The sequence below is a fragment of the Ovis aries genome, chromosome 1 (assembly GCF_016772045.2).
Source record: "Ovis aries strain OAR_USU_Benz2616 breed Rambouillet chromosome 1, ARS-UI_Ramb_v3.0, whole genome shotgun sequence".
Classification (NCBI taxonomy): domain Eukaryota; kingdom Metazoa; phylum Chordata; class Mammalia; order Artiodactyla; family Bovidae; genus Ovis; species Ovis aries.
In genome coordinates this window covers 112,592,557-112,605,203 of record NC_056054.1, presented here as the reverse complement: position 1 = coordinate 112,605,203, position 12,647 = coordinate 112,592,557, and the positions used below count along the sequence as shown (strand labels likewise).

Below are 12,647 nucleotides of genomic sequence, written 5' to 3'. Positions count from 1 at the left end.
GCCACCAATGAGAGCCACAAGCCACCAAAGAAAGCAGCTTTTATTGATGAGTTATCTCCAGAAACCAGAAAGACTATGTATCCACTTTTGGTCACCCCCTATCCCTCTAGACCTCGCAGTGCTCCACCTAGGGAAGGGATAGAAATTGCCTCTTGGTTTTTCAAGGCTCTAGTTTTTCCTCTTCCTCTGTAGCCCAACTTCAGAAATCCAGTAGCAATGTTGTTTTTTCCAGCAGTGTCTGCTGCAGCTACTTAGTAACAATTATGGGTGAAAGGGTGTCAGGGGAAGCAGTTAGATGAGTAAGAAGAATGATGCACAGGAAAACAGGAACCGCAGCCTATCAAAGGTCCCTCTGTCCTGCCTCAGTGGCTTGATCCTTCATTGGCTGCATTTCTCTTTATGCTGAATCACTCCCTTCTGAATCAGATCGGGGATTTCCACTGCCAGCCATGGACCCAGCTGCAATACAAGGGAGACCCTGTGAGATTACTACCAGCCAGTCAATGCCTTGTATTCCACCAGAAGCTCCTTCCTAGAGATAGTCTAGGAGAACATACCCAAAGCAAAACACTATTATTCCATGTTTACTCTCACTTTTCTTATATCGCTCAGGACCAAACCCCTTCCCCTCTTATATACCAAATACTCCAAACTTACCCCCAGAGCCATGAGATGAGCTAGTCCAAACTTAGGCACATTCCTGGCCCACAAAGGCTTAAAGTGATCAGTCAGACATATTTTGCCACCCCTATGAGAGGAACAAGATCAGAAGGTGTTGACATGCAAGGTACTCCACAAAGCAAAGCAGATTCTTGAGAGCACAGGAAGACTGCTGGGGATCAGAACTGAGAACAAGGTCATCTAAGTGCTTTGCCCAGGCTTGGCAGAGGGAGATGTGGAATTTCTCTAGGCCTGCAGACTATGAGAAAATTTCTATCTTGGCAAGCTCTTCACCAAGGCCTTCTTTGACCTTTTCCCATCTCCTGTTCAGTCCTACCTGTACATCTTTGCTGTTTTTCCATCTAGTTCAGGTACTGCAATTTCTGGAGCAGTAGCGGGATATGTGATAGGAATCTGGAAGAATTACAAGGCTTTAATATGACAGAAGCAGAATAGAAAGGAACTAATCTAATCAGATATACACATTTCTTGGTTGAAATGAAAGGTTCTGCAAACTCCCCCAAGCAGCAGTTACACAGCAGGGTTCTGGACATGGAGATAAGTAATTAAAACCCATGCTTGTTTCAAACCTTATTAAGATTTTCCCTCCCATTTAAAAAGTTTTCTTTGGTCCCTCCAAGAAAGGTTAGCTTGTTAAGAATCACCTAATCCCTCGTCCTCTACTAACCTCCATTAACTACCACTCCATCATACTCACGTCAAACTCGATGTCAAACTCATATTTGAGGAGGTCATGGATGTACCAGCATTTTCCAAACCACCTATAACAGAAACCAAGCCTCAGTCCAATTTTCCCATTCTTCTAACACTCATATGACATCTTTTTGGCTTAGGTGACCAGCCTGGGAGACTCATAAGTTGGGAACTGGGGACTCTGGAGTTGTGGGATTGAAGACTAGAAGGGGGCAGGAAAGGCCTGAGAGTGGGTTCTGGGACACCGGAATGCTTAAGCTATATAAGATCCCCACCACCACACCTCCCAAGAGGGTCTGCCTACCGAGTCCCTTCCTTGTTGGACTCCAGTCGGAACCAGTCATTGTCCGCATTCTTGTTGTTCTCCACATACTAAAAGCAGAGAATGAGGTCTTTGAGGGGGGAATTGGGGCCAAGGGGAGTACGTCTTCCCTCAAAAGAAGTGTGATTACTTACTCTGTTTACCCAACTTTTCTGACATAAGTTGAAGTCAAAGCCATATTGGTAAGTAGGGGACTTGCGCAGAACAGAGAATAGAATGCTTGGGTTCTACTCAATTTAACAGGCACAAAACACTTTATGATGTTGCCTGGCTTTTCTTCTCACTTCCGACAATGTCAGCGACAACTCATTTTATGGCATATTCCTTCCCAAGACTTCATTTTGTCCTGATTTTGACTAGCACTCATATGCTGATAACTTCTAAATCTTTACCTTTAAACTAGAGCTTTTCTCAGAGCTTCAAAGTCTATATCCAAATGTATTTTGAAACTTCTACCTTCATTCCACAGGTACAATTCAAACTTGGCAGTGTGAGTTTCCCCCTAGTCCTTCAGACTTGTTTCTCCACCGCACCAATCTCCATTGGCAGTATTAGCGTGCAGTCACCCACGCTAAAAACCTGGAAATCATCTTTAAGCCTCCTTCTCCTTTACAAACCAATCTTTTATGATATTCTGCTGATTTTACCTTCTGAATATTCTTCAAGTCTGCCTCTCTTTACCATAACTGCTGAATTTATATCATCACTTTTCTTTTGCCTGGAATGACAGCCTCCAAACTTCAGCCTTAGCCCTGCCAATTCTGTTTTCCTCTCTCCTGCCAGTGATTGATCTAAAGCCAAATCTCATCATGTTAACATCCTCTGGTTAACATCCTTTAAAGGTATCTACCCCAATGCCTCCAAGATAGAATTCAAGAGTTCCAATCTATTTATTAAGTCATATCTACCACTCCCTGACACACCCTGATGCTCTAACAACTCTGAACTACTTGTGTTTCTTCATATAGGTCATGTATTTCTAGCTTCCATAACTTTGCTCATGCTGTTCCTTTTGCCTTGAATGTTCTTCTCTTATGCTCGTTTTTTATAAGGCTAACTTATGTTTACCCTTTCAGTCTCAGCTCAAGCATTGCCTCTTCTAGAAAGCCTTCCCTGACCAGACCCAGGCTAGATTTAGGTATCTCACCTCCTGCTTCAAAACATCCTAGCAATTTCTCAGATTCCTTCTCCTTCTTTCTCCACCTTATGTATTATAATAATATGTTTCTGTCCATCGGTAGGCTCCACTTTATTCGGCTTTGGATGCCCCTCCTAGGTACTAGATGTACATTATTTTTTAAATTTATTTTTTAGTGAATACATGCATCAGGAAACCTTTGGAACAGAGACCACCGCAAGAAGTCAAATTCTTTCCACAGAACGGAGATTAGCTGAAAAAACGGTTCATTCCTAACTGAGCTGAGCTCCTCATCTCTCTGCAACTAATACCTACTTTAATTTTTCGATCTAACATGTATTCCTACCTTAGGACAAGTGAAAGAGCGGAGGGACTCAGGCCCGGACTTAGGGCTCTAAGAAATCCTTAAGACCACCTCCCCTACATCCAGGAGTGCAATCACCTGGGGCCAGAAGGACACGTCATTTTCCTGGGCCGCGTATCCCTAAAATTACTGCTGCTTTCAGGAAGAAAATCTGGCCCCACTGTAGTTCCTAACTTGAGTCTCTTCTGCCTCCTCCCCACCGCGGCTCCTTAAGTCCCCCAGCCCCGAAGTCATCCAGTATCTTTGAATTTGTAAGTTACACTTTAAAACCGGAAGTAGATTCCATACGGAGCCTGTTCCGATGGACACCTGATTACCCGCAAACCTTTTACGACGCGGTTGACAGTAGAAGCACAACTGACCCGTATAAGAGACTGATATTCCTCCTTGAGTCTCTGCACCCACAACTCCCGATCTCGAGGTCCAGCGTTGGTCTTCAGCACCGGGATCTCAGACACGACTCGCCGGGTGGCCTCGTCCGCCATCTTAGACCAGGGCACAAGAGAAACACGGAAGTGGTATTACCTGTAGTTTACATTCAGGGCGCCTCCATCTTTACTATGGGAAGATGGGGAGTTGGCTGCCTTAAAACTTCGCTAACTACGATCTTTATTTTCTAGTAACGAAGACAAATTTGTCACCGGATCACTTGCTTGTGGGTGCAACGAGGAGAAAAGAATGGAAACGGATGACTATGTCCTGGATATGGCACCTATCATTTAACAGTAGATTGCTCAAAGGGTGACTTCCGCTCATGCTCAGAGACGTAATCTCAGAAAACCCTTCTGGACACTTGAAGAATTGTTAGAATTTCAGGCAATTGTAGGCGCTCTTCTGGTTCCTGTCATCCTAAAATGCGCGAGTCACCTGTTTCAGCTTTGATTAAACTTCCTTAACTTCCTTGTTGTTAGGCTGAGGTAGCAAGGAGCCACTGCTGTAGTCTTCCATTCAGTTCAGTTCAGTTCAGTTCAGTCGCTCAGTCGTGTCCGACTCTTTGCGACCCCATGGACTGGAGCATGCCAGGCCTCCCTGTCTATCACCAACTCCTGGAGCTTACTCAAACTCATGTCCATTAAGTTGGTGATGCCATCCAACCATCTCATCCTCTGTTGTCCCCTTCTCCTCCCGCTTTCGATCATTCCCAGCATCGGTCTTTTCAAATGAGTCAGTTTTTCGCAGCAGGTGGCCAAAGTATTGGAGTTTCAGCTTCAGCATCAGTCCTTCCAATGAATATTCAGGACTGATTTCCTTTAGGATGGACTAATTTGATCTCTTTGCAGAACAAGTTATTCCCAAGAGTCTTCTCCAACACCGCAGTTCAAAAGCATTTAAAGTCATCCATTAGGAAGGTATTAAACTCTTGAAAGTTACTGGAAACCATGGAGAATCAAAGTATATACAGTCTCAGCCCGAAAGAGTTAACACAATTGAATTAGAGAATTCTTAATAAATGCCAAAGTTGTTGAAAGGCCGCTAGAAAACTTGCCTTCGTCTAGCCTAGTCATTTTGGGGTCTGGAATTAACAAATCTAGGAGGGAATCAAGTCTCTTATCTCCAGTGCATGGCACACAGTAGGTACCCAGTAGTCCTTTTTCAGAATTTTGTATCTTCCAGTTGGTTTTTAAACAGAAGCACATTATTTTTGGCCTTAACTTACATGTCTTGTTTGCAGCGTTAATCATTGCAACTTTTAGCTGTAATTTTGGATCCAATCCTATTAATCATGAAATTCTATAGTTTATCTACAAATTTAATTTCTTATGGCTGAAGCCTCCAGTACAATGCTGAGCACAGACACCCTTGTCTTGTTCTGATTTCAGGGAGGAAAGCATTGTCTTTCTTTTTTAAGTATGCTATTCTCTATAGGCTTTTCACGGGTGCTCTTTATCAGGTTAAGGAAGTTCCCTTCTCTCCCTAGTGCTGAAGGTTTTTATCATGAATGGGAGTGTTCCCCCCCCCACCCCGAATGCTTTTTCTTTATTCACTGAGATGATGATGTAGTTTTTATCTTTTATTAGCATGCAATATGTTTCTTTCTTTAAAATATTGGATATTGGATAAGGCTAAGGCAAAGCTTTGTAGTATCTCACTAGAGTTTTCTCTCCTGGAGAAATAAATATTTATTCCATTTTGAGTGTGGGCTTTGTGGTTTGGTGGAGAGCAGTGATTTGCAATGAGGCATGCAATTTGATTGTCATAAGAATTTGGAGAAGGAGGAGAAATAGGGAAATGTAGGTCAAATTGGATGCACAGTGTTATAAAAAGAATACATTCTGAGGATTTAATGTACAGCTGGCTCAGCGGTAAATCCACCTTCAATGCAGGAGACTCAGGTTTAATCCCTGGGTCAGGAAGATGCCCTGGAGAAGGAAATGGCAATCCACTCCAGTATTCTTGCTCGGGAAATCCCATGGATAGAAGAGCCTAGTGGCTACAGTCCACGGGGTCACAAGAGTTGGATACCACTTAGTGACTAAACCACCACCACCACCACCACCACTACCACACGGTGACCACAGATGGGCTTTCTCTAGTTGCAGTGTGTGGGTAAGCAGGAGCTACTTTTTGTTGTGGTGCATGGGCTTCTCACTGGTGGCATCTCCTGTGGAGCACAGGCTCTAGGTGCACGGGCTTCAGAAATTGCAGTATGTCAGCTCAGTAGTTGTGGCACATGGACTTCAGCTGCTCCATGGCACGTGGAATCTTCCCACACCAGGAACTGAACCCATGTCCCATGCATTTCAGGCAGATTCTCATCCACTGTACCAGCAGGGAAGTCCAATCTTACGCATTCTTAACCACACATGTGTTGACTATGTGAAGTGATGGATATGGATATTGATTTTGCTAATCATTCGTATATGTGCTCGTGCGTGCATGTGTATTCGCCAAATGCATATGACATATACATGCAGATGTAGATCAAGCCATGATTTTAAAAATATATATTTGTCAATTATTCCTGAGTAAAGTAGGGGAGGGCCAGACTTTGGTGAGTTACTCTATCTCTGTGAGCTGCATGTCCTCACCTATGAAAGGATAGTAGTGTTTATAGGGTGATTTTGACTATATATGCGAGCTTTTCATTTTTATTTTACTTATGTTTATTTGGTTGTGTCAGATCTTAGCATGGCACGTGGGATCTTTGTTGCATCACACGCGATCTTTCGTTGTATTACATAGACTGTCTAGCTGTGGCATGAGTGTCGTGTCTCTTCATGCATTCACATAATAGACTTTCAGGATGAAATTCACGTTAACTATATGGCAGTGATTTTCAAACTTTTTGTAATACTAGAGCTAGTTTAACAAGCAAACTCTCACTTGGAATCTCAAAATACAAAAATGATCAATGCAGAAATGTTCTTGTTCAAGTGCAGTCAGAGACCTCTAGCCTTAGAATACTTCCCCTATGGTAATGATTTATCACACTTTATTGTTTAATTGTTGTGAAAGACTGGAAACTCACAGTAAAGACTGTGTATCAATCTTGTTTATACAATAATAGTGTGGTGCCTGGCACAAGCTAAGTGCTCAACCAGTATTTTTAAAATAAAAGAATTTCTTGATGAGTTAGGTAAGCATCAGGAAAGCTGTCTCCCTAAATCTGTATCTTATTTTAAAAAAATGACAACTCACTTTATTAGACCACTTTGTAAAGCAGAGCTCATAATGCATGATAAAAAGCTGTCTCTATTGTAAGCATAGTTGTATTTCTGTAAAGTATATTTATTTTAGAGAAATGTTTCATTTAAAATTTTCAATTTAGCTTATTTTAGTTAAAGTATTTCTTACAAGAGATCAGAAGGTAAGATTGAGAAGACTGAAAAAAGAGTGTGTAGGCCTGAGCTTCATCTTTTTTCCAAAGGAAGAGCTCATTCATGCACAATTCGTGCATTTATGGAGTTCTTACTACATTCAGGCATTGGAAATACAGTAGTGCATAAGGCAGGCAGAGTACTTGCCCTGAAGGAAATTTTCCTAAAACAGCTATAAAAAGGAATTGGACAGAAATGACTGGAAATTTCAATTCTGGGAAGTGTACTGACATCAGACCATGGTTTTGATGGGATAGTACTGTTGGGTACATGAGGGTGCCCCTGAAAGTAGTTGAAAATCCCATGGTCAGTCATCGTGGAGAAAGGTAGGCCTTGGGATGAAACGAGAAATACTGTATTAGGGAAATAAACTTTGGACTAGGGGAGGAATTTAAGTTTTTCCTCATTCTTATTTTAAAGGGGTTAGTCTGGACTGTAATATTCTCAGAGAATATAACTCAGAATGGTGAGGAGAGGGAACCACCCTATAGAGGATCAGTATAGATGGGTAACCAGTTCGGAAAACTTTTTCCCTTTTGTTATTGCCTTTAATTATTCTGGAGACTTCAGCAAAGAATTCTTATAACACTGAGAGAACTTGGTGGAGAGAATGATTAAAAAAAAATTATACAATGCTTATAATGTGCTAGGCAGTGTCCTAAATGTTAAAAAAAAAATTAGATCCTTTAATTCTGGCAACAATCTTAATATAGTTACTTCATTAGCTTCATTTACATTTGAAAAAACTGAAGAACCCAACTGAAGTTGGGCTCAATAAAAGAAAGCCCTATATCACACAGCCACTAAATGGTAGAATTGGCATTCAGTCCCAAGCACAGTCTGGCTCTAGAGATCACATCCATACCCATCTTTCTACCATTTCTGGGCCAACGTGAAATTAGTAGCAGTGATCTGAGAGGTCAGAGTTGGTATTCGAGGGCTATTCATTGCCCTTAAAGGGCAGACAGTTATCAAAACACAAAGAGAGACTGCAGAAACAAACAGTAGAGCTGCAGAAACATAAATGGGACAACCAGCCGCCTCCCTGGAATGGGCTGAAGTGTGCACAGGACTCTCTGAGGTGTTAATATCACCCCTAGAGATTACAGAACTATGGACTTTGAGTTCAAAGGAAGATCTTGGCAAGGGTTGGGGTGTCAGAGGATTTGGTTAATAAAGATGAAAATACATATTCTTTGGGGAGGAGAAATTAATAAGTAGTCAATTACCATAAAATAAATCTCTGTTCTGGACATGTTCACAGTGTAGTCCAAGCACATACACCTGAGAGAATCAGGAAGGCTGATAGCACCTGAACTGGACCCCTTAGGGTGAGCATATTGACTGTGCAGAGGAGAGAGCAGGGCAAATGGGGCATTCTAGGCAGAAAGAGGAGCATCTGTAAGTCAGCAAGTCATGAGGGAATAAAGTAGTATATTAAAGGACAGCAAATATCCAGATCATTGTTTATAAGAGAAGACGGAAGAAAGCGCCTAGCAGGACTTAATTATATGCAATATGCTATATAGAAAGATTTATAAAATAAGCATAAAATCACAAAACAAAATTATACACAGACGTAGCTTCAAAATACTTACAAATACAGGCACCTGCTCAAAATTCAAAAGATAGAAAATGCTATAGAGTGCAGTGTAAGTCTGTAATGTAATGTGAATGTGAGTGTCCCTCTAATCCCATTCCTTGGCTACTTAGTCCTCATCCCCAGGGCTCTCCTCTCCAACTAGCTCTCTGTATATCCTTCCAGATATAGTCTATGCACTTATACATATACACACATATACCTTCTTTGAAAACTCTTTATATGCTGCTGCTGCTAAGTCGCTTCAGTCGTGTCCGACTCTGTGCGACCCCATAGACGGCAGCCCACCAGGCTGCCCCGTCCCCGGGATTCTCCAGGCAAGAACACTGGAGTGGGTTGCCATTTCCTTCTCCAATGCATGAAAGTGAAAAGTGAAAATGAAGTCGCTCAGTCTTGTCCAACTCCCAGCGACCCCATGGACTGCAGCCCACCAGGCTCCTCTGTCGATGGGATTTTCCAGGCAAGAGTACTGGAGTGGGGTGCCATTGCCTTCTCCGAACTCTCTATATAAGTCATAGTATACTGTTCAAATTTCTGCTTTTTTTTCATTGAGTAAATATCTTGGAGACTGTTCTATATTAATACATAATTAAACAACCTCATTCTTTCCCCTCCCACTCTTTCTTCTTCTTTTGTAGATGCATCCCATTTTATGGATCTACGTAATTTATTCAGCAAGACGCTCAGGAGGTATATTTAAATTGTCTTTTGCTATTTATTACAAACAGTACTGCAGTTAATAGCTTTGTCTACTCATCACTTTGTACACATGTAATAAATACCCAGATATAGTACTGTTGCCTCAAAAGATTTGTGCTTTTTAAAATTTGTTAAATATTGCCTCTATAAAAGGCAATTTGTTAAAAATTGTCCCCTATAAAAATTAAACCAATTTATATTACTATTAGCAATATATGAAATTACAAGTTTCCCCTCCTTAAAAAAAAAAATCAGTGTTAACAACAGAGTTCTTCTTGCCAATTTCATGACTGAAGTACAATCTCAAAACAATTTTAGAGTCTATTTCTCATTCTGAGTAAGGTCCAATATTTTTTCATAGGTTCAGGATTCATTTGTATTTCATTTTCTATAAATTCTTATATCCTTTGCTCCTTTAAAATTGTCATTTGTTTTTTCTTACTGATTTTATGAGTTTTTAAAAAATATATTAAAGAGATTAGTCATTTGTGGTGTTATAAATATTTTTCTCAGTTTGTCTTATTTCTTGTTCATAGTATTTCTAACCATGTGGAAATACTTTTTTTCCACAGTCTTTTTTTGCTTAAAATTTCTGGTATTGAGTCACCACAACAGTCTATATTACTTTTTAAAAATTATCCCATGTTTTCCTCTAGTACTGTTTCTCTTAAAATGAAAATGGCTTTGTTTGTGCTAGCTTATTTAAACAATACAGAAAAATAAAATTAACTCAAAATCCTACCCCATATTAAAAAAAAAACTGCTATCATTTTAAGTACACATCCTTCTAGACATCTCTATGCACACATTTTTCTTCTACTTTGTTTGGTTTTAATTTACTATTATATAGGTTCTTAAGACGGATGCAAAGCTTTTGAACTTTCATTTCTCTTTTTTCCTAATATGTTCATTTAAGACTATACATTTCCCTATAAGCATAGCTTTAGTCACATCCACATTTTATATGTAGTATTTTTATTATCATTCAGTTCAAGTTATTTTCTAACTCCAATTGTGATTTTTTGGGGGGAGGTTACTTGGTCCGTCTAGTCAAGGCTATGGTTTTTCCAGTGGTCATGTATGAATGTGAGAGTTGGATTGTGAAGAAAGCTGAGCGTCGAAGAATTGATGCTTTTGAACTGTGGTGTTGGAGAAGACTCTTGAGAGTCCCTTGGACTGCAAGGAGATCCAACCAGTCCATCCTAAAGGAGATCAGCCCTGGGATTTCTTTGGAGGGAATGATGCTAAAGCTGAAACTCCAGTACTTTGGCCACCTCATGTGAAGAGTTGACTCATTGGAAAAGACTCTGATGCTGGGAGGGATTGGGGGCAGGAGGAGAAGGGGACGAAAGAGGATGAGATGGCTGGATGGCATCGCTGACTCGATGGATGTGAGTCTGAGTGAACTCCGGGAGTTGGTGATGGACAGGGAGGCCTGGCGTGCTGCAATTCATGGGGTTGCAAAGAGTCAGACATGACAGAATGACTGAATTGAACTGAACTGAACTACTTAGAAGTAGTGTATTTCATAACTTCTAGTTACCTTTTTGTTACTGATCTGTATCTTAACTGCAAGTCAAGAAACGTACTTTGTATCACTTCAGAACTTTGAAATTTGTTGAGATTTGCCTTACTGCAGTAGGCTGCAGTCCATGGGGTCACCAAGAGTTGGACACGACTTAGTGAGTTCACTTTCACTTTTCACTTTCCTGCATTGGAGAAGGAAATGGCAACCCACTCTGGTGCTCTTGCCTGGAGAACCCCAGGGACGGGGTAGCCTGGTGGGCTGCCGTGTATGGGGTCGCACAGAGTCGGACACAACTGAAGTGACTTAGCAGCAGCAGCAGCAGTATAAGGTAGGGCTTCCCAGGTGACTCAGTGGTAAAGAATCCGCCGGCCAATGCAGGAGCCCCAGATGTGGGCTTGATCCCTGGGTTGGAAAGATCCCCTGGAAGAGAAAATGGCAACCCATTCCAGTATTCTCACTGGGATAATTCCATAGACAGAGGAGTTTTGCAGGCTACAGTCCATGAGGTTGCAAAGAGTTGGACATGACTGAGCATACACTATTTGGTCAATTTTCAAAATGTCCCAAGCGTGCTTGAAAAAATCTGTAATTTGCAGTTCTGGAGTATGGTGGCTCTATACATATATTTATACTTGTTGAGTTAAATTTGCTACTCATGTTATTTTTTATTGGTTCTGAAGGAGGTTTACTCTATCAGTGAATAAGAGCAGTGTATTAAATCTCCTGTTATGATAGTGAATTTGTCTATTTTTTCCTTGTAGTTCTGTCGCTATATATAATTTCAAGTTAATTTCATACTTAAATGCAACTTTAAACTTTCCAGGTAAACTAGATTTACTCAAGTGAAGTGTTCTTATTTCTAGTAATGCTTTTGCTTTCAAGCCTATTACATCTGTCATATAATTTCCTTTTGGTTTATTTTTCCACAATATATCTTTTCCCATTCTGTTACTTTCAACCTTTTCTGTATCACTACGTTTTAGTTTCTAGTATCTTATATTAATTATGATAGGCTATTAATGCATGTGGAATTAATTTTAAATGGTATGTATAATATTTCCAATGATCTAAAGTGACACATTTATCAATACAAAATTTTCTTATGTATTTGGGTCTGTCACTGGACCTTCCACTTGTTTTCCTCCGTTGGCTTATTCACAGGGCATTAACCCACTGTCCTAACTATTGTAGCTTTACAATACATGTTAATATTTGGGTTAACTTTTAGTCATTACTTATCTTTTTCAGAATTTCCCTTTCATTTTTTCCTTATTTTTCCATGTGAATTAAAATTAGTTTAAAAATCTTGCTTATATTTTTATCTAGATGTTAAATTTATAGATAACTTGGGAAATTGACATCATTACATATTCTCGTTCTCTGAGAACATGATGTTACTTTCCATTTGACCAAGTTTTCTTTTATGTGGGTAGCATTCTAAAATTTCATTCATACTAGGAATTTCCTGGCAGTACAGTTGTAAGGACTCTGCACTTTCACTGCCAAGGGCACAGGTTCAACTCCTGATTGGGGAACTAAGATCCTGCAAGCCTTGAAATGTGGGGGAAAGAAAATTTCATTTATGCAGATCTTGCCCCTTCTTTTTAGTTATTCCTAGGCATTTTATCTGATTTGTTGCAATTGCGTCTTTTAAAAATTATATGTTTATTGTTTATATATAAAGGATATTTATTTCTGCATGACAGTTCCTCTCCCAGTCCCTTTACTAACTTCTATTACTTGCAATAATTTTAAAGTTGATTTTCATGATTATATCTATATATATAATAAGCTATCATCTGCA

The 12,647-nt window shown here is 40.2% G+C and overlaps 1 protein-coding gene across 2 annotated transcripts; it reads right to left on the bottom strand.

Annotated features, from left to right (window-relative positions):
• Positions 1–22: 22 nt before the first annotated feature.
• On the bottom strand, positions 23–3,698 carry UFC1 (ubiquitin-fold modifier conjugating enzyme 1). Of its 2 annotated transcripts, XM_012184828.4 has the most exons (6): positions 3,561–3,698; positions 1,679–1,746; positions 1,379–1,442; positions 998–1,074; positions 658–748; positions 23–459 (listed from the first exon to the last, which is right to left on the bottom strand). In XM_012184828.4, exons 1-6 carry the CDS (start codon positions 3,681–3,683, stop codon positions 379–381), a joined length of 504 nt encoding a protein of 167 aa, XP_012040218.1. In that variant the 5' UTR covers positions 3,684–3,698; the 3' UTR covers positions 23–378. The 2 variants fall into 2 exon arrangements, with proteins under 2 accessions (XP_012040218.1, XP_060271402.1); XM_060415419.1 differs by having other exon boundaries at positions 23–748.
• Positions 3,699–12,647: the final 8,949 nt, after the last annotated feature.